At 41.9% G+C, this 22,458-nt stretch overlaps 4 protein-coding genes across 4 annotated transcripts in view; 1 reads left to right on the forward strand and 3 right to left on the reverse strand.

Annotated features, from left to right (window-relative positions):
* LOC308284757 (histone H1-like) overlaps positions 1-22,458 on the reverse strand; it is a gene marked incomplete at both ends in the record, with an annotated part of 31,633 nt that overhangs the window by 3,010 nt on the left and 6,165 nt on the right. The gene's annotated exons all lie outside the window — the stretch shown is intronic.
* Positions 3,963-22,458, reverse strand: part of LOC308284765 (histone H3.2) — a gene marked incomplete at its 3' end in the record, with an annotated part of 219,755 nt that continues 201,259 nt past the window's right edge. The window contains exons 2-3 of the mRNA XM_080725495.1: positions 11,767-11,815; positions 3,963-4,386 (exon numbers count right to left, since the gene is read on the reverse strand). Of these exons, the coding sequence (XP_080581621.1) occupies positions 3,963-4,373 (411 nt within the window). The 5' untranslated portion in view covers positions 4,374-4,386; positions 11,767-11,815. The remainder of the gene's footprint in view (positions 4,387-11,766; positions 11,816-22,458) is intronic.
* LOC308286084 (histone H2A-like) lies at positions 6,511-10,330 on the forward strand (the record flags this gene model as incomplete). The annotated part of the gene is made up of 2 exons (XM_080727044.1): positions 6,511-6,572; positions 9,961-10,330. 2 exons carry the CDS (start codon positions 6,511-6,513, stop codon positions 10,328-10,330), a joined length of 432 nt encoding a protein of 143 aa, XP_080583170.1.
* On the reverse strand, positions 10,995-11,369 carry LOC308284761 (histone H2B-like; the record flags this gene model as incomplete). The annotated part of the gene is made up of 1 exon (XM_080725491.1): positions 10,995-11,369. The coding sequence occupies one exon, from the start codon at positions 11,367-11,369 to the stop codon at positions 10,995-10,997; it is 375 nt and encodes a 124-aa protein (XP_080581617.1).

The raw sequence follows: 22,458 nt of genomic DNA on the forward strand, positions 1-22,458 counted from the left end.
TTCTCATCCGTAATTATGCCTCCTGGCACTAGAACAGGACAAATTTGGGTCAGAGGTTCTGCTCTGGCACCCAGGGTGGCACCCAAGGTGGCACATCCCGCTGTCGGTACCACTTTGGCTCGTCTGCCTTTTTTTTTGGACATCCGGCGGTTTCGACTGACGTAACACAATATGATGTTGTGATTTTCTTTTGGCTTTGAATTCCTCTTCAAACCTTTATTGAACACGGAAACTAACATTCCCAAAAAATAAAACGTTTCTTAATAATGAAAAGTAACTTTTAATGATAAATAACAGTATTGCATTAATTCTTATTGATTATATTCAAACCATTATTCAACACTGGAAAATAACATTACAAAAATAATCCCCCCCCCCCCCCCCCCCCCGACGACCGGTGGTCCGCCAGAGACACCCCGGTGGAGGGTCGTCGGCGACGGACCCCCGCATGGTGGCCGTGAGTCGGCCGCCCTGTGGCGTCCCTCGACGCCTACCATGGGGCGAGAGTTGCCGTGGGAGTGTGCGACCCCGGTAGAGGCCGACACATGGCCGCCGACCACGGGGCGACTGCAGCGGAGGTCCACGAGAGGTGCCGTGGGACTCCTGCAGGGCGGCCGACTCACGGGTGGTCCGTCGCCATGTAGCTGTCTCTAAAAATGACTGGGCACTGGTGGCAGAAAACAGACGATCTACAAGCCCACAAAGCGTTGCGCTTGCGATGCGTTGTAGGTCTGCTGTTTTCTGCGCGCAATAGTACGACAAAGCCAAAAGCCATATTGTGTGAAAAGTGATGACTCACTTTTCATCACTAAACCATAGTCTTGTGGGGCCGTTTGTAGCCCAGGGAATGTTTTTTGTGCAAAACAGATGCTTGCAATGGATTCAGACTCATGAAAAAAACCCTAGTTTGACCCCTCATATGCTACTTTTCCCCCCTGTATAGTAAAGTTAAAGGACAACTTTGTTTTTTTACAACAAGGGTTCATATTTTAGATTGTAATTAGAGAGAAGAAAAGGTGAGTGTTGAAATATTTTCATTTGCTTCGTTCTATTGTTTTATCGCGTTTACCAGTGCTAAAATGTGGGGCATGCGTATGTGGCTAAATGTGTCTTTTTAGACACAATAAGCCAGCAGTTTCTTTATTGCTATATTTAACGTAACACTTCTAACCCCCATAAGTCACATCCAACCATGAAAGGTTGCGTTCTATCTTGGGAATGGGCTTATTCTGTGTAAAATGACGTATTTAGCCACTTGTACGCATGCCCCCAACATCTGAAATAAGAATCTCTAAAACAATAGAAAGAAGTAAATGAAATAATTTGAACACTCATATTTTAAATTCTTTAATTACAATCTAAAATATGAACCCTTGTTGAAAAAAACTAAAGTTGTCCTTTAATGGGACACCGACTCTATCGGCTGATAACACAAATTTAGCTGTGTCTCAGAAAGGGTTATCATACCAAAATATAATCTACAGATATAGAGCTTTTCAAAAATGCATGGTAACATGGTAATCTTTGCCACCTTTCAGATACCGACATCTCGTATGGCCCATGGACTATATGACTAGGGTTGGGACCCGGAACCGGTTCTTTAGGGTACCCGGTTCCGAAATTGAAGAACCGGAGCCGGTTCCATCATATTTTTATGACCAGTTCCTATAACGGTTCCTGGAATTTCTCATGAGCGTTCATTTGGCCCAGCTGTGCGCATTACAAGCAACTGTGGTGACGTCTCGCTACATGTGTGTGTGAGTGAGGTGGATACGCCCACTCACAGAGCAGACCCTACGCCTGCTGAACTAGGCTCAGAATGCTACTAGCGTCCTTCTAGACAGACGGAGCTAACGTTAGCGCTACAAGAGAGGAAAAAAGCATGCAAAGTGCACAAAAGGCAGTGCAATCCGTTTGTGCAAATGTGCAGTCTCCTAAAATCTGTACCAGTGACTGCATCTGCCGCCTGCCGCTTCTCTTTCTTCAGTAGCCTAGCAGCTAGCTGCTACTAACCACGGAGTATCCACAGAGCTAATATCCATTTCACTTGGCTTGTACAGTTCATTCATGCAGGCGCGGACAACTCATTAAGGCGAAAAGGCGCTCGCCTTTTATTTATTTTTGATCCTGTCTAACAATACAGCCAAATTCCAACATTTTCATTTTATTTTCTCACTTTGAGGTTAGGCATAAACTTAGATTTTAGGAGGGGTCATGGCATTTTCGACCTGTCCCTTACATTGAATATAGGCCTACTTGAATATTGTTTTTATTATAACTATTTTAAAATGTGTGATTTTTTTTTTTTTTTTTTATATTTTTTTTTATTAATTTTATGGGGGGGGGGGGGGGGGGCATTTCGGCTGGCATCTCGCCTACCCTGACTCTCATTCCTGGGTACGCCCCTGCATTCATGGTGTCCCATATGACGGACACGACGTTTGTCTGAGGTTTTATGAATACTAGAACTACTAGCAACAGTGAGCAAGTCACTCCTTTCAGCTTTCACACTGGTGGTAGCAGCTGGGAGGATGACAACGAAAGACTAGCCGATCTACAAGCTCACAGCACGTTGCGACGGTGCGACGCGTTGTGAGCTTGCAGATCGGCTATTCATCGTGCCGTTAAATAACCATGTATTCTCCACTGTTTGAACGTCCAGTCCACCCATTGTTATTGTGGTTAAGTTGAAATAGTAGTTATAGCCTACAAGTTGCTATAGTAATCAGGGAATCACTTTATTATAATAATAATAATGATCTATATCTATATCTATATTGTGTGTGTGTGTGTGTGTGTGTGTGTGTGTGTGTGTGTGTGTGTGTGTGTGTGTGTGTGTGTGTGTGTGTGTATATATATATATATATATATATATATATATATATATATATATATATATATATATATGAGATCTTCCAGAACCGTTTTAGGAACCGGTTCTACCCGGAACCGATAAGGGGGAACCGAAAAAGAATCGGAATCGGTTCAAACCAAACGAGTCCCAACCCTATATATGACTCCAGGGGGAAATGTAGTAGGCTATGCATTTTGCATGACTGCATTCCTCTATTAGTTTATCAGCTTTTTTAGTCATAATTATGTAACCTATTATTTAAAATACGTAATTATTGTGGACCAGAGCAAATGATGTTACAAATGTCGAAAAATAACAAAACAGCAAACAATGAAATAGAGAAGTGGACCAGCAATAATGAGTGTGTGTGTGTGTGTGTGTGTGTGTGTGTGTGTGTGTGTGGGTGGTGTGGGGGGGGGGGGGGGTGGGGTGGGGAGGTGCCTGTCCTCCCTTACGTCCTCAGAGCACAATGGCACAGACCGTAGTTCACGCATGAGCAGAACTTGCAAGGTTGCCATAATATCTCCCATAATCACAGTTTCCACACGTGGACATTGTATTCAGGCCTAATAGTTACACCGCACGTGAACATGTTGTATGAGGCCCACACGCCAAAACAGAACATGTGACAACTGGACCACCGACATACGTTATGGCACACAAATACAATATTAAAACCTTTGCAAGAAAACACTGGGCACATAAAGTAGATTTTAATGCTGGTGTGCTTTCGTAGTTTTGAGCGGAATACATATATATTATTGATTATTGTATGCACCTGCTAACGTTATATTATTGACTTGGATAATCTTTTATTCTTTTAGTATGTGTTCTCCTTGCAAATGTAGCACTCTGAGATTCATTGAATGAAAAGTGCAATAGAAATAAAATATATTATTTTGATTTATGATGCCAATAAACGTTGCTGTATGGGGGGGGGGGGGGGACTGCAGGTGAAACAAAAAGTAGCTTCATTGCATTTCCACCAAATGGTTGTGCATTGTTCATAAAAAGTACACGATTGCACAAGGGAGGAATGTCATCTTTAGACAAGTAGATGGGTGGCTCTTAAAAGAGCCGTTTTGGGGTTCAGACAGTGACGGATAGTTTATGCACGTTCTCCACGGATACGACGGGCCAGCTGGATGTCTTTGGGCATGATGGTCACCCTCTTGGCGTGGATGGCGCACAGGTTGGTGTCCTCAAACAGACCGACCAGATAAGCCTCGGCTGACTCCTGCAGAGCCATGACGGCGGAGCTCTGGAAGCGCAGGTCAGTCTTGAAGTCCTGGGCGATCTCCCTCACTAGGCGCTGGAAGGGCAGCTTGCGGATCAGCAGCTCGGTGGATTTCTGGTAACGACGGATCTCCCTCAGAGCCACTGTACCGGGACGGTAACGGTGAGGCTTCTTCACTCCACCGGTTGCCGGCGCGCTCTTACGAGCTGCCTTGGTGGCGAGCTGCTTCCTGGGGGCTTTGCCTCCGGTGGATTTACGGGCGGTCTGCTTGGTTCTTGCCATTTCTCTCTCTCTGCTGCGTGAACAAAGAAGTTGTGATAAAAAGAGCTAAGACTCGTTCTGTTTATCTCAACGGCTCCGAGGCGCCGTCTTTCTCCGATTGGTCTGTGGTCAGGAACCTCCTTCTTTGGGAGGAACCAGAGTTTAGTCTGGGAGGAGCCGATCACGCCACTAGTGATTGGTGGGGAGCTCATACACACTCGGCCCGCGCACACACTAGGTCTTGTGATTGGTGGGGCGCACACAGAGTCTGTCCCACCAATCACAAAAAGTGTGTTACAAAGTCAAACGTATAAAAGGGCTCGTGCTCCTCACTTCCAGCACATTTCTTCGAGCAAATACTCTAGAAATAACCCTACACCATGAGCGGAAGAGGCAAAACCGGCGGTCCGGCGGACATTTCGTCGAATTTATACTCTAGAAATAAACCTTCAGAATGAGCGGGCGAGGCAAGACAGGCGTTATAATGTAGTAATAATGTCTACTACGTTTGCGTCCCGTTTCGTCCATAACTGGGCTCGTCTAAAGTATACGGGCGAGGCAGACCTCCCCACACGGGAGTTTGTTGGCAAAGAGCTGTTGTTTAAAAACAAACGTGTGTGTGCTAAGGATATCTATTCGTTTATAGCATTGCCTAACAGGCGTGAGTTCGAGCTCTGTTTCTATCAAGAACCGATTCTACGTCGCTTTTTAGAGCAGTATGCCTTTGATATCGAGGAAGAGAAATGGAAGGACTGGTCCATAGAGTCCTCAGTCAGCATCAACATCGTGAATGTGGTGGTTAAGTTCTGGACCGGACGGGTCTCAGACGATGACGTCGAGCTGTACCTGAAAAGGTACTGCAACATCCTGGAGAAGCCGTATAAGCCTGTCGATGCCTTTGGGATCTGGTATGGAATACGCAAATACAAGGTGGAAATGAAGCGTGACTTCAACGGCCAGCGGGTGTCTTTGCCCAGTTCCATCTCTCTGGGCCCATACAACGGCCGTGTGTTCTACCCGGGCCAGGAGACCAGGTGCTTCGTGTGTAGCAGTACGGAGCACCAGGTCCGGGAGTGCAAGGAGGTCAAGTGCTGGAAGTGTTCGGGCTTAGGACACAAGGCGAAGGACTGCCAGAACAGCGCGGTATGCAGCCTGTGTGGAGAGCTCGGGCACTCGTATTTCCAGTGCCCTAAGTCTTACAGCAACAAGGCTAAAGAACAGCGCAAAGAACAAGCAGCGGAACAGCAGAGACAGGTCGTGGAGCTACTAAGGAGCAGCAGACAGCAGGTGCTGCCCTCTTACTATAACTCTATGGTGCCGCCATCAGAGGATGCCAGCACCCCACAGTCGGCTGACAGTGGGCAGCAGAGCCGTCCGCAGCTGGAACCCAGCGCTACAACATCAACTCCGATTGAGGAGCGCGGTGAAGCTGGGATGACAGCGGGGACGGGGAGGAAGGAGCCTGACCCTGGCAACTACAGGACTATCGCAATCCTGAGTTCCCTCTCTAAACTGGTGCCTGGGAGAGGTCGTACTCAGCTGGAACCCGGCGCTACAACACCAACTCCGAGTGGGGAGCGCGGTGAAGCTGGGACGACAGCTGAGACGAAGGTGAACCAGCAGCTGGTGCCAGGCAGAGGGAGAGGCCGTGGGAGAAGTTCTTTCTCAGCCGCCAACATGAGAGCAGCCGCGCGCTCCGGAGGGGCGATCGTTCAGATGGTGGGACAGCAGTCGCCGCCATCCTCGTGCCCAGAGGCAGCCGCTGCTGAGGAGACGGAGGAGGCGGTCAGACAGCTGGAGAAAGCTGTGAAAAACATCCTGCCTCCCTGGTCCGACTCTTCTGGCGTCGAGGAGGAGAAGGGAGATGAGGATGATGAGCAACGCGATGAGGAGCAGGGCGAGGAGTCTGATTACGACTCAGCAAGCGAGGAGCCGAGTGAACGGAGCGACAACAGCTCAAGCAGCAGCCTTTTTTCTGGCGGAGGAGAGGGGCTTCTCCCCGCTGCTGCAGAAGGGACACAAGGAGACGGAGCTCACGTGAGTGTTAACAACAAACGTTATACGTCGCCGCTGGCGAATGAAGAAAAGAAGCATAGGAAGAAATGATTAACATTCACACCTTTTCGTCATGGCTACACTCTCAATCGTTACATGTAACATGAGAGGAATCAAATCTCTGGAGAACAGACAGTCCAAGATGAGCATTCTCCACAGCACAAGGTATGATATTATATGTGCACAAGAACTGAGGCTGACGACACACAGTGATATTGCTGATGTAGCTGCTATGTGGAGAAAAGGCACTTCTATTATTTCTTTAGGTTTTGATAAAGCTGATGGAGTGGGTGTATTTTTTAAGAGTAAAGCAGAAATTATTAAGAAAAGAGAAATTATACCAGGCAGAATTTTACTAGTTGACTGTTTTTATTTAAATTTAAAAATGAGAATTATAAATGTGTATACTACACCAGACTCTGCAACTAAAGTAAGGATGTTTAAAAAGTTATACGAGCTATTGACTGTTGGTTACTACACTATATTATGTGGTGACTTTAATGCGTACACTGAGGAATTAGACAGAATTTCTGCTGTGCACGTGAATCCCCGGGTCCGCAATAGAGAAGGAAATGAATTGAAAAAAATGTATGAGTTCTGTGGTGTCAAGGATGTTTTTAGAGTGTTGCATCCAACAGACGTGGGCTATACTCGTTTTGACAAAAATGTCAAGACGAGAATAGACCATATTTATATAAATGAAAATATTACTCCTTTAAATTATAAAACCTGTGTGTTGGTTAAGTCTGATCATCTGGCCGTAGTTGTCGTTTTAAGACTCGGCAAAACAGAAAAGAAGGGTTTTTGGAAGTTGAATGTGAGCTGTTTAAGAAATAATGATGTATTTACAGAACTAAAAAAAGAGGTGGCTATTACCAGGTCGTTACATGTGTTAACTGAATCATACATTGAATTATGGGAGGTATTGAAAGAGCGACTTCGGTTTTTCTTTAAATTTAAGTCTAAACTTTTAAATAAGGAGCAAAACGAAAAGTATAATGCTTTAATGGTTGATTATGTGAATCTCCGAACGAAAGTAGATAAATCGGAGGCTGATATTGAGCTCTTAAGTGAAATGGAAACTCAATTGGCTAAATTAAATGACGTGTCTTATTGCCTCCGCCTACAGGCTGGTATGGGGGACACAGATTGCTCCAGTAATATACATAGTCTAATGAATATACACAAGAAGGATTTGGAAAATAAACATTTTGGTCCAATTCTAAATGACAATGGCCAATTCATTGAGGATGAAAAAATAAAAAGGGAAACCATTAGAGAACTCTGTAAAAAAATGTATGAGAAAATTACTATTAATGAGGCAGTTTTGCATAGCTTTCTCGACTTCATCGATCTAAGCGAGGTTGGACTTAATTCAGCAGGTGGGGAAATAACTAAAAATGAGGTGAGGGAAGCAATCTCACATTTACGTAAAGGCAAGAGTCCAGGTCCAGACGGCCTGCCTAATGAGCTTTTTCTCTCATGCACAGAGGAGCTAGTTGACCTGCTGACTTCTGCTCTTAACGATGGAATCAAGACAGGCAAAATGCACCCTTCGTTCTATCATGGTGTTATATCGCTTATATATAAAAAGGGGCCTTCGCATAATTTAGATAACTGGAGACATGTTACACTTATGAATGTTGATTATAAAATATTGGCAAAGATAGTAGTCAATAGATTAAATAACGACCTGGAAAAAATTATAGAAAAAGAACAGACATGTGCTATTAAGGGACGACTCATGTGGGATAATCTGGGTATCTTGAGAGATATTACTGGTGGTGATGTAAAGGAGGACTTTTTTATTGTAAGTTTAGACCAAAAAAAAGCGTTTGATTTCATCTCTAGAGAGTATTTGTGGGAAGTTTTAAAAGTATATGGTTTTAAACGGTTCAGGTAAATGTAAATGGTGTTTTAACAGAGGCTTTTGAAATTAAGAGGGGGGTGAAGCAAGGGTGCCCCCTATCGGCAGCCCTATATATCCTGGCTATTAACCCTTTATTAAAACGAATTAAAAATGATAAAAGACTCTCAGGTATAAAAACTAGTAGTGGTGAGAGGGTGGTCGTCCTGGCCTACGCTGACGACGTGATCATTATAATTAAAAATCAGTATGAGCTAGACGTTATAAAAGAGCACCTGTCACTTTATGAAGAGGTCTCCGGTTCTAAACTGAACCCAGATAAAACGGAGGGTGTCTGGTTCGGGAGGAGGGAGGCGCGGCCAACAGTAAATATAAAAGACAGTGAAACAATGACAGTACTGGGTATCAAGTTCAGCAGCAGTGATAGTTATGGGAAAAACTGGGATGACAAGGAAAAAATGATAAAAGAAGAATTAGATAAATGGGAAAATAAATCATGTCGCTATAAAACGAAGATTATAATTATAAAATCATGTATTGTATCAAAACTATTATTTCTCGCAACCATTTTTCCTCCCAAGGACCAGACACTTAAAAAGTTAAATAAATTATTGGTCAACTTTATTTGGGGAACCACCAGGGAGGTGACCAAAAGAAACCTTTTATATAAAAGTAAGCGTTTTGGAGGTCTTGGAGCTGTTGACCTGGGATTAAAACTAAAAATTGCCTTCTGTAAAAATGTAGCTTCTGGCTTTAAAAGAAGTGCAGTATGGATTGGCGAGGCTTTAAGCTGGACCAAGAAGAAGGGCCGAGCACGGAGCTCTTTGCCTTATTTTAAAATCATGTATGGTGATTTATTGTGTATTTCTGCACATCTGAATATTGATTGGACTGAAATGTCGAGCAAGAAAATCTATGGTGTTATATGTGATGATATGTATGGTGGCGTTTTCCCCTACAGAGATCTGGATGACAACCAGAAGCAGGTGTGTCTAAAAAATATTTGGAGTAAAAACTTGTCTGAAAAAAAGAGAGACGTCATGTGGCTCGTGTCTGTAAGACGACTAGCCGTTAGGGCAGTTGTCAAATGGAGTTGTTTTGTAACAACAGTTAAATGCCCCTTTGTTAATCGTGACGAAGATGAAACGATAGAGCACCTGCTGGTTGATTGTTCCAGATCGCAGTATGTGTGGGGGAGAATGGCCCGCAAAATTGAGTTATAACGCGGTAATGTATGGTGTTTTTGACGAGAAGCTTTCACCCATGGACCAGGACTTCTTTTGGTCTGTTGTATGTACCACAGTGAACAAACTGTGGAATACACGCTGTGCAATGACTATTAAGCAGGAGGCCATCTCTGGAGAGATGGTCTTTAAGCAGATACACTGAGCTGAAGAGACAAAGAACTATGGACTCTAAACAAAACGTACTGAAGCCGTGGCACCTTTTGACTTTGTAATTTGTTTGGCTCTTATATTTATTATATTTCTATTTTCTATTATATTTTGTGTATCTAAAGACTTGGACTTGAGAGTGAAAAGGGGGGGTTTAAAACGGAAAGTAATGCCCTTACATATATTATTTGTGTTAATTATAATGTACTTACATGCCTTTGAATTGTATGGATGAATGCAAATGCTTAAATAATTGTAAACTGCCAATTTTCAATAAAGTTTATTTAAAAAGCAAAACCGGCGGAAAGGCCAGGGCGAAGGCCAAGACTCGCTCATCCCGTGCCGGGCTCCAGTTCCCCGTGGGTCGTGTCCACAGGCTGCTGCGTAAAGGCAACTATGCCCAGAGAGTCGGTGCCGGCGCCCCGGTCTATCTGGCGGCTGTCCTCGAGTACCTGACCGCTGAGATCTTGGAGTTGGCTGGAAACGCCGCCCGTGACAACAAGAAGACTCGTATCATCCCCCGTCACCTCCAGCTGGCCGTCCGCAACGACGAAGAGCTCAACAAACTGCTTGGCGGAGTGACCATCGCTCAGGGCGGTGTGCTACCCAACATCCAGGCCGTCCTGCTCCCCAAGAAGACCGAGAAAGCCGCCAAGAAATAAACCTGCTTCATTCGTCTGAATAAACCTCACAAAGGCTCTTTTAAGAGCCACCCACTAATTCAACAAAGAGTTGCTCCTAATGACCTATGAGGAGAAAATTGTATAAGTGCCCACGATGCCTTATTGTAATATCTCAAAGTGATGAAATAAGCACTGTGTATCGCAATGTTACTGGTCATATTCTACACTAGTTTCACTTATGTAATGTATTTTACAACTTAAACACAAAAACTGTTTCAGAATGGACTCATTACTCAGAAGTTTCACGTACGACAACTTTTATAACAGTTTAGTATAACCATCTACACGACATACTTGGCTGCCAAAATAAAATCATGAGGCAAGGACACACATCTCAAATGTGAATATATATTATTTTTTACAAGCATAGCGATGCACCCATTATTTTAGGTGTATGGATTAAATAATACATCTATGCTACTGTAAAGACTGTTATGCCATGTTTGTCTTTCCTTTGTAAACTAGTAGCCAGCGTTACTTAATTTGCCATGTTTGATTGTGTATCTAGTTGTTTGAAGTCTCATGTCATCACAATAGCTGATAATGATTTTAGACATATGGTTAGCATTTGGATCAACTCTTTCTTGGAAAATATGGGTGGTCCTTAAAAGGACCGTTGGTTTAGTACAGTAGAATATTCAGTTTACTTGGAGCTGGTGTACTTGGTGACAGCCTTGGTGCCCTCAGACACGGCGTGCTTGGCCAGCTCACCGGGGAGCAGCAGGCGGACGGCGGTCTGGATCTCCCTGGATGAGATGGTGGAGCGCTTGTTGTAGTGAGCCAGTTTAGAGGCTTCACCGGCGATGCGCTCAAAGATGTCGTTGACAAAGGAGTTCATGATGCCCATGGCCTTGGAGGAGATACCGGTGTCAGGGTGGACCTGCTTCAGGACCTTGTACACGTAGATGGCGTAGCTCTCCTTCCTGGACTTTCTGCGCTTCTTGCCGCCCTTGGCGGCGGTCTTGGAGACGGCTTTCTTGGAGCCCTTCTTGGGCGCTGGCTTGGCAACTTCCGGCATCCTGACTGTGTTCTATCAGTGGCTAGCAGTGAAGAATGTGTTGAGAGAGCGCAGTCGCACCATTATTTATACACAGCCAACGCAAATGTTGTATGTGACTCCCAGCATATGATTGGCTGATCCTGCCACAAAGAGGGCGGTGTCTTTATTTCTGTATTATTTCTCCCGCTCGTGCGCTCTATTGTCCCTGTAATATTTTGAGCGGCTAAACATGCACTTAGGGTAAATGTATATTTTAATGTCCATGAAGGTCCCCAATGAGCCATAGTGCTTTCTTGACTAACAAAAGGTATAGACTATATAAATCTGTCTCTGGGACAATGGCATTATTCCCAATATTAGTCTATAATATAAGAAAGAGTTATTGTGTGTGTGTGTGTGTGTGTGTGTGTGTGTGTGTGTGTGTGTGTGTGTGTGTGTGTGTGTGTGTGTGTGTGTGTGTGTTACTATATTTTCTCCATTCCTAGCCCGTTTATTACTTCAAGATAAGGAAAGCAGAATCGATGTTGTTCCATCACTCCAGTTAACTTCAGTTGGGACATTCTAATTTAAACTCTGTATTCTGAGTACTTCAAAGTAAGATAATGAACTCAGTGTGTTTTCCCGCCTCTACATGTTCATAGACTATTAATGGCAGAGTCACAAACGCTTGTTTAAACCCAGTTGTAAAGACAGGTTACGTTTTAGATCAAGGATTGTTTGCGAGGCTCCAATTAAGTCCTGGGCTGCTTAAAATGTGATTATGAAGCAAAGCCAGGTTTAAATTGGGCAAATGTGGAAATAGACGTTTCTGCCTGGTCGTGCGTGTCGAATTACACCATTGTGTAGCAGCACAGTATATTCCTTTTTTGACTTATCAACTGATCACAGTGTATATTCACATGTACACTTTAAAAGCTGTAGTCATGCACAAAAGTGGGAATAAACTCGTTACATAACGTGTGGGTGGCTCTTAAAAGAGCCTTTGGGTTGTTGGTAGATCAAGTCAGCATTATTAACCTCCGAAGCCGTACAGAGTGCGTCCCTGTCTCTTCAGAGCATAGACAACATCCATGGCGGTCACGGTCTTTCTCTTGGCGTGCTCGGTGTAGGTGACGGCATCACGGATCACGTTCTCCAGGAATACCTTGAGGACACCGCGGGTCTCCTCGTAAATCAGACCGGAGATACGCTTCACACCGCCACGGCGAGCCAGACGGCGGATAGCGGGCTTGGTGATGCCCAAGGAAATTAAAAACAAGGTAGGGACATATACGTCATTTTCGCTATCATGCAATTCCAGACGGCAGATTCGTCTCACCATGGGAGCCAGACCTGCGGCCAGTGGCGTAGCTAGGGGTAGGAAAGTTAGACTGAGGTAAGGGGGCCCAAGGTGCCAGAGGCCCTCGAAAAGTCTGGATTAAAACTCTTTTTCCCCCAATAATAATAATTATTATTATGATGTTTATCATTTGTGTCTAAAAACTTAAAATTACTGCTGGAATAAAACCAATGAGCGATACAATTTAAATAATTGAGGGTCCCTATATTATATACTCACCCCTTACAAAGCTAAAATGGTTTCTCCTGCTTTCACGTTGTTTTGAGACCTATAGTAGCTTTGCGGTTTGTGCGTCCGCTTGCATCATGTTATGGTTGTGAAACTTAGGTGTGCTCTACAGGATAAGTATGATCATCTGAAGTAAATGGAAAAGTCTTTTCATTGGCCCTGCAAACATAAGATCAACTCTCACGTTCTGTTCGCCCCACCCTCCCCCGGTCCTGACTGTAAAGCAGCTTCTTCAGCACACAACAGCATGCATTGAACAGAGACAGGGAGAGGGAGAAAAAGAAAAAAAAAGACTGCAAACATAAGATCAACTTTCAGGTTCTGTTCGCTCCACCCTCCCCCGGCTTCTTCCACACACAACACGCATTGAACAGAGACAGGGAGAGAGAGAAAAAAAGACGTAATGTGACATAGAGCAGCATGTTTCATTACTGTAAACTGAGAGGAGAGCTTGACTGTTTACACTCAAGGAAGCAGCTGATGTCTGTGGGTAAGCATGCAACAGAAAATCTTCTCCCCTCTTCCTTCTTCATCCAACACCATTAAGCAATAAGCATGGATAACGTTTTAAGCACAAACGCAAGTGTTTCGAACGAAACACCTGTTTGCTAAGTTCTGGAAGGAAGCACTCCCAAACTAGTGACATGATCAGTTGATCACAATCGCATCATGTTATGAATGTATGTAGGTTCCCAAATCAAAGTGAAAAATGGTTTGGTTTGTTGCAACAATGACTAGTTATCTAAAGTATGGTAATAGTGTCAAGTAGTGTGAGGATTAATGTCAGAGTGTTTGTGTTTGAGCGCCTCAGTGCGGCCGCTGCAGAGTTCATGTGCAACCTCTTCCAGAGAGATAGATGGAGACACTAGAAACTCTGCTGGAGAAACAAGACAAACTGCTGGATGTCCCTAGTAATAACAATAATTGTATAATATCCCATCATCTATCTAGTAGTCATATGATTATGTCATACAAAAATAACAATCTAGGCATCACAATATTTTTGTTTCAGTCAGTCACAGTAGGCTATTATTGTTTTGTGAACTCCCAAAATGTTCACAGGATCTTGCTGTAGATTAAACACACTGACTGACTTTGCTGTTAAAACAATGTATGTGCATACACACAGACACAGTACACACAATAATGTCTTGTTATGCCATTCTCATATAGCCTTATATGATCTAGCCTGTTATACAGTAGATGTATTCTCAGATCATTATATCCAACCCTTGTTTTCCATAGTTTAGCTAACTAGCCAAAGTTCTGATTGCATGCAGACTCATTTTTGCATGTAGGCTAATCATGTTCATACTTCACCCAATCTGAATAGTCCTATACTGCTTATTTTTTCTCCTATTCTACTTCCTATGTATAGTCTATATGCTTCACTCCTCATGTGCATTTGCTTGAGCACTGCTGCTATTGATTAGTGATTGTATATTCTGCACAACACCTGCACATATTTAAGCTGCTACTAAAAATACAATGTAGTGTTTTATTGTTATACTGTTTTATATTGGCTTGCATGGGAGGCTGGGCTCAAGTCAGAGTTCTGGTGTCTCATTCACTTGCTGGTGATGATGGTGGTCTGCACTTTTTATTTCATGGGACTGTTGTGGATTATACTGTATTAATAATACAGTAGCTGTATCTGAGTGTGCATGTAATGGATGATTATGTGTAGTGATCATGGTTAGATCAAGTTAAAATTCCTGGACTTTGTTTCAAGAGCTAGCATTGTCAAATTGTTACACCAGACACTACATGTTTGTTTATATCCTGCTTAGGCTACAAGAGTAACACTAAAAGTAGACAAAAATGGTAAATGGTGTTACAATTTGACAAATAAGGTGAACATGATTGCTGAGGCGATCACGGCTACCGTATCATTGTGAGACATGTCATTCAAACAGTAACAAAGTGTTCCCGGTTGGCCGGTTCTCCGCTTGCATGGGGGGGCCCATACAGATTTCTGGCCTAGGGGCCCAGAATTGCTAGTGACGCCCCTGCCTGCGGCCGGAAGTTTGGTGGCCTGCATTGGATTCCATGGAAGTCCGTGGAGAAGCTCATGAACAAACCAACAACAAACAATTATTCTGACTGTCTTAGACCTTTGTCAAATAATCACTTCTGGAAAATAAAAGACATCATATAAAACTTTTTTTCTGCTATGTTACTTTTCAATGTGCACACTGTGCAATTTTATAGAGGTATCTAAAGAGTACAATGTACGTTCTGAACGTGCCAAGGATTTAGTGTTGCCATGTGTGCTTATTATAAGCGACTTTGGACTTATTTGTCTGTGAAGTTGCTTGTAAATATTGGTTATTGCAGGTGGCGTCTTGGGAGTGTGTGTGTGTGTGTGTGGGGGGGGGGGGGTCGACGACCCCCAGGGGGTCCGCGGAGGTTGACATTGTTGATAGTATTATTGACATTGTTCTCAATAAGGTATGCCTATGTATTCATGTTTAAAAAAAATACATATGAAACACAATGTCATACATGAATATAGCCTACCCGAATGTTCAATCTGCTCCATCTGATGGAGCAGATTGAAGACCTCTGTTCTAAAGTGAACAAGTTGCTTATTTATTTATTTTTTATTGATTGAAGAATGTATTAACAGCCTGGAAAACTATGGGATTAGATTCATGCCAATAGTCCAAACCTTGAAAGTAGTATTTCAAGACTGTAAAATGTTTTTGAATCTCTGAAAAAAAAAATTGAATCTCTGAAAAATATTTTTGAGTCTCTGAAAAATGATTTCGAAACTCTGTACAATGTCTTGGCAGAATTTCTTCAGAGATACAACAAATTTTTTCAGAGATTCAAATCACTTTTCAGAGTTTCGCCAACACATTTTCAGAGTGTCAACTTCATCAGAAACACAGTTTCAGAATATGCATTTTGGCACTTTTCTCCCTCTGTGTTTCATGTTTGAAACCTTGTAAACTCCTAAGGTTTCAAAACCTTGAGAGTTATTTTCAATCTCTGAAAATATTTTTTGCAAGACTGAAAAATGATTTTGAAACTGAAAAAATTTGTTGTATCTCTGAAGAAATTCTTCCAAGACATTGTGCAGTGTTTCGCCAACATATTTTCAGAGTTTCACTTTTTTTTTTTCAGGTATTATTTTCTCAGATCTTATTTTTACAGATTCAAATAATTTTTTTTCGGTTTCAGATTATTATTATTTTGTTGCGCTTCTTACTTTTTCAGTTTCAACATGAAAAGTTTCAAGTCTCAAGTTTCAAGGTGCAGTTCTGGCAGTGTTTATGGCAACCATGCAGGGTTGCCATGTTTGCTCTTACTTTTTCAGTTTCAACTTGAAAAGTTTCAGAGTCTCAAATCTCAAAGTGCACTTCTGGCAGTGTTGGCATGGCAACCAGCTAGGGTTGCCATGTTTGCTAGAAGTGAGTTCTCTGGGCTTTCCTATCCATAAGTTTAGCTAAATCCATCACCAGTCCCTGTCCCTATGGAAGAGATCTACATGTTCTATAGCAGGTGTCTTCAACAGGGGGTCCGCGACCCCTAGGGGGTCCGCGGAGGTACTGCAGGGGGTCCGCGAAATTATTGTTTAAAAAAAAAAAGATTTCAAAAAATGTTTTTTTTTCTTCTTTTTTTTTTATAAATCATGATTCTATCCATTTTGAATAGCTTGAATACATGATTACTATGCAATTGACAGATTGTTGATATTATTGACATTGGTTCTCAGTTAATAAGTAGTATGTTGGTAGTGGTACGGCCCACCCTGCTCGCTGTAACTTGTACATGTTTAAAATAAAAAAATATGTCGTAGCCCCGACCCCCCCACCCTACGAGGTGGTAGGGGGTCCCTGCTCCATCTCCCCATCAGTTTGGGGGTCCCCGGCCTGAAAACGTTGAAGACCCCTGTTCTATAGATCTATGGAGTCATCATATGTTTTACAGATCTACAGGCATTAAGTGTAATAGTGTAATAGTGTAATAGGTGACAAATGTAATAGTGTAATAAGTGTAATAGCGTAATAGTGTAATTGCGACCGTCAGGTCGCATTTACTATCAAAACCTCCACCGCCTGTCTGTCCGTCAGTGTGTCTGTCACGTCACGTCACACTTTTGCCCTGCTCATATCTCCGCAACCGTTGCCCCCGATCCAAATTTTGCACACACACTCCTTGCCTGCCAAACCACAACCTCCACCAATTCTCACATGGCCCTCTTCTAGCGCCACCATGAGGCCGATTCTTGCAAAACACATTTTTGGACACTGCTCCTACAATTTTTGCCCTAAAATCACGCAAATCGGTACACAGTAAGTCTACACTCATCTCATCAACATGGATCTGTCCCATTTAGCGCCACCTTCAGGCCATTTTTTAAAACACATTTTCGGACATTACTCCTACAGATTTTGACCTAAAATCACGCAAATCGCTACACAGTATGTTTACACTCATGTCATCAACATGGATCTGTCCCATATAGCGCCACCATCAGGCCGATTTATTCAAACACATTTTTGGACACTGCTCCTACAAATTTTGCCCTAAAATCACGCAAATCGGTACACACTTGCACTACACTCATGTCATCAACATGGATCTGTCCCATTTAGCGCCACCTTCAGGCCGATTTTTTAAAACACATTTATGGACACTGCTCCTACACATTTTGGCCTAAAATCACGCTGCGACCTGACGGTCGCTTATCTCCCGATTAGGGAGTCTTACTGGTAGGTGTAAAAGTGTAATAGTGTAATAGGGCAATAAGTGTAATAGTGTAATAAGTGTAATAGTGTAATAGCGCAATAAGTGTAACAATGTAATAATGTAATAAGTGTAATAGTGTAATAAGTGTAATAGTGTAACAAATGTAAAAGTGTAATAAGTGTAATAGTGTAATAAGTGTAATAGTGTAATAAGTGTAATAGTGTAATATGTGTAACAAATGTAATTGTGTAATAAGTGTAATAGTGTAATAGTGTAATAAGTGTAATAGTGTAATAGGGCAATACGTGTAATAGTGGAATACGTGTAATAATGTAATAGTGTCATAAGTGTAATAGTGTAATAGTGTAATAGTGTAATAGTGTAATAAGTGTAATAGTGTAATAGGGCAATAAGTGTAATAGTGTAATAAGTGTAATAGTGTAATAAGTGTAATAGTGTAATTGTGTAAAAGTTTAATAGTGTAATAAGCGTAATAGTGTAATAAGCGTAATAGTGTAATAAGTGTAATAGCAGCTTTAATAATTACACTATTACACTTATTACACTATTACACTTATTGCCCTATTACACTATTACACTTTTACACCTACCAGTAAGACTCCCTAATCGGGAGATAAGCGACCGTCAGGTCGCAGCGTGATTTTAGGCCAAAATGTGTAGGAGCAGTGTCCAAAAATGTGTTTGAAAAAATCTGCCTGATGGTGGCGCTATATGGGACAGATCCATGTTGATGACATGAGTATAGACATACTGTGTAGCGATTTGCGTGATTTTAGGGCAAAATTTGTAGGAGCAGTGTCCAAAAATGTGTTTGAATAAATCGGCCTGATGGTGGAGCTATATGGGACAGATCCATGTTGATGACATGAGTGTAAACATACTGTGTAGCGATTTGCGTGATTTTAGGTCAAAATCTGTAGGAGTAATGTCCAAAAATGTGTTTTAAAAAATGGCCTGAAGGTGGCGCTAAATGGGACAGATCCATGTTGATGAGATGAGTGTAGACTTACTGTGTACCGATTTGTGTGATTTTAGGGCAAAAATTGTAGGAGCAGTGTCCAAAAATGTGTTTTGCAAGAATCGACCTCATGGTGGCGCTAGAAGAGGGCCATGTGAGAATTGGTGGAGGTTGTGGTTTGGCAGGCAAGGAGTGTGTGTGCAAAATTTGGCATGGATCGGGGCAACGGTTGCGGAGATATGAGCAGGGCAAAAGTGTGACGTGACGTGACAGACACACTGACGGATAGACAGGCGGTGGAGGTTTTGAGTGTAATTGCGACCTGACGGTCGCAATTACACTATTACGCTATTACACTTATTACACTATTACATTTGTCACCTATTACACTTATTACACTATTACACTTAATGCACTATTACACTTATTGCCCTATTACACTATTACACTTTTACACCTATTACACTATTACACTTATTACACTATTGCACTTATTACACTCCATAGATCTATAGAACATGGGGATGGGCCTTTAGATCTGAAAACATATGGATGACTCCATAGATCTAAAGAATGTATGGGTACATTTGTAGATCTGTAGCATATAGGGACGGATGGGCCTTGGAATGAGCTCATAGATCTAAAAAACATATGGATGGGACCTTAGAAACATGGATTGGCCCTATAGAACATGGGGATGGATCTGTAGATCTGAAAACATATGGATGACTCCATAGATCTATAGAACATGGGGATGGGCATGTAGATCTGAAAACAAAAAGATGACTCCATAGATCTATAGAACATGGGGATGGCCCTGTAGATCTGAAAACATGGATGACTCAATATATCTATAGAACATAAGGATGGGCCTGTATCTGTAAAACATATGATGACTCCATAGATCTATAGAACATGGTGTTGGGCCTGTAGATCTGTAAAACATATGTAAAACATAGGGAAGACTCCATAGATCTATAGAATGTATTAGTAAATCTGTAGATCTGTAGGATATAGGGATGGGCCTAGGAATGAGCCCATAGATCTGTGAAACATATGGATGGGACCTTAGAAACATGGATCTATAGAACATGGGGATGGGCCTGTAGATCTGTAAAACATATGATGACTCCATAGATCTATAGAACATGTATATCTCTTCCATAGGGACAGGGACTGGTGATGGATTTAGCTAAACTTATGGATAGGAAAGCCCAGAGAACTCACTTCTAGCAAACATGGCAACCCTAGCTGGTTGCCATGCCAACACTGCCAGAAGTGCACTTTGAGATTTGAGACTCTGAAACTTTTCAAGTTGAAACTGAAAAAGTAAGAGCAAACATGGCAACCCTGCATGGTTGCCATAAACACTGCCAGAACTGGACCTTGAAACTTGAGACTTGAAACTTTTCATGTTGAAACTGAAAAAGTAAGAAGCACAAAAAAAAAATAATAATCTGAAACCGAAAAAAAATTATTTGAATCTGTAAAAATAAGATCTCAGAAAATAATACCTGAAAAAAAAAAGTGAAACACTGCACAATGTCTTGGAAGAATTTCTTCAGAGATACAACACATTTTTTCAGTTTCTAAATCATTTTTCAGTCTTGCAAAAAATATTTTCAGAGATTGAAAATAACTCTCAAGGTTTTGAAACCTTAGGAGTTTACAAGGTTTCAAACATGAAACACAGAGGGAGAAAAGTGCCAAAATGCATATTCTGAAACTGTGTTTCTGATGAAGTTGACACTCTGAAAATGTGTTGGCGAAACTCTGAAAACCGATTTGAATCTCTGAAAAAATGTGTTGTATATCTGAAGAAATTCTGCCAAGACATTGTACAGAGTTTCGAAATCATTTTTCAGAGACTCAAAAATATTTTTCAGAGATTCAATCTTTTTTTTCAGAGATTCAAAAACATTTTACAGTCTTGAAATACTACTTTCAAGGTTTGGACTATTGGCATGAATCTAATCCCATAGAAAACGTACAGTTTTATGACAGTAGGCCTACTTGTAGCCTAATCATTGGTACAAGGTCAGCTAAAAGGAGATCCTAGTAAGCTTTTCGTCTTATTTTAAGCCACTTTATGTATCTCATAACATTGAAAGAGACCGATGGAGCACAGTAGGCTACTTTGCATAGGATATGCAGTAACAAGGGAATGGGATTTTTATTGTTTTAACCAGTGGTTCTAAGTGGTGGTGGTGGTACCAACGTTTTTTACTTGAGTAAAAGTATCATCAATATTATCAACGTTTCGATCAATTGAGTACAAAGGACCCCATGGAAACAAGCCATAGCCTACTTGTACTTTTTTGGAAAAATAATTTTAGCAGAACTTGTACTGTAGCCTACTGTAGCCTACTTCTCTGTACCTGTCTCTGCAAACTGTAAGTAATCAATCAATACAGCAATTTAGAAATAATCTCACAAGTTAAACTCAGGAATTAAAAATGAATGATATTAAAATAAAATATTTAAAAAGTACCAATATAGAAAGTGCTCATTATGCAGAAAGTTATCAAATTCTTAGCAGATCTATTAGCTTGTTGATGGTTATTTTCAATACAGCAGTAAGTGCTCATAAAAGCCTAGTACCTGCCTGGCCCTGGTTGGTTATTTTGGTCTTGTTTTCCTAGGCCTGGTTGCTTATTTCTCAGAACCTGGCAACACTACCAGAAACGATACATGACGGAGGATGACGCTGTTTAGATGCCTCAATAAAATTATACAGTGTGCACATAAAAAAACAATTGATTGGAAAACAACCTGTGATATGCATTCTTTTATATTCCTGGACCGATTAACTGACAAAAGACACAAACGTTCAGAAATAATTTATTCACAAGCATGGTCCAGCTGGCTGTCATCCTTCTGCCATGGACTCCATTGCAGTTCACACAACTTCCGGTCCCAGTTTTGGCTCCCATGAGCGTCAATGGCGGATGCCCAGCCATTTTGGCGACTCTACCTTCTTTATAGTTATCTTGGTGATGCCCTGGATGTTATCACGAAGAACCTTGCGATGACGCTTGGCGCCTCCTTTTCCCAGTCCTTTTCCTCCTTTGCCACGCCCACTCATTTTCAAGCTTCAGTTCAGCAGAAGATCCAGAAGTGAATGATTCCGGAGCTCTAAGCCATGCCGTTTTATCCGAGAGCACCCAGGCGCAGACTCCTGCAACTCATGGATATCCATGGTAGACAGGATGTCCATCAGTGGCAGGAAGTGACCTCACAACAAGCGTCTGGATTTTATTATATTTATTATAATAATTATATTTATACTTGCTTATTATACTTATTGCTTAGTTATTATGCTTATTACCCTTATTATATTTATACTTATTATAACTCTATGGGTGTAAGAGTATTTTTCGCGGGCAGGTCTTTCAGTCCGAGTGTATCAAAAAAGCAACTGGGTTAAGCACCGAACACTTAAGTTGTAAACACTCCCATTTCACCATCAAGCATCCAGCAGCGAGCAGAATGAATGGAGGGAGATAACCCCGACGGTAAGACAACATAAATAGTCTATTAATTATCTTTTTTTGAGGAAGGAAACGGCCGCGTAACTTGATCTGCTGTTCACACCATACTCTATGGTTCACACCAACACCGGGTGAATTTATTAACGGTCTAGGGTAGCTCTGTTAGCTCTGTTAGCAAGCTAGGCTAGCGTTAGCTCTAGAGCTAGGCTAGCGTTAGCTTGTACTGTGTTCATTATTCACATATCGATCGATCCAGACTCATGAATGATACTGTATTTGAACGTGGATCATCCTGCTTCAAAAACTGAATAAGATCAGTGGTGCCAATCTGCACACTTTGGGTGTGCAGGCTTATCTGTTGTGGCATTGGTT

Source organism: Nannobrachium achirus (assembly GCF_963921795.1).
Source record: "Nannobrachium achirus genome assembly, chromosome: 5".
Taxonomy (NCBI): domain Eukaryota; kingdom Metazoa; phylum Chordata; class Actinopteri; order Myctophiformes; family Myctophidae; genus Nannobrachium; species Nannobrachium achirus.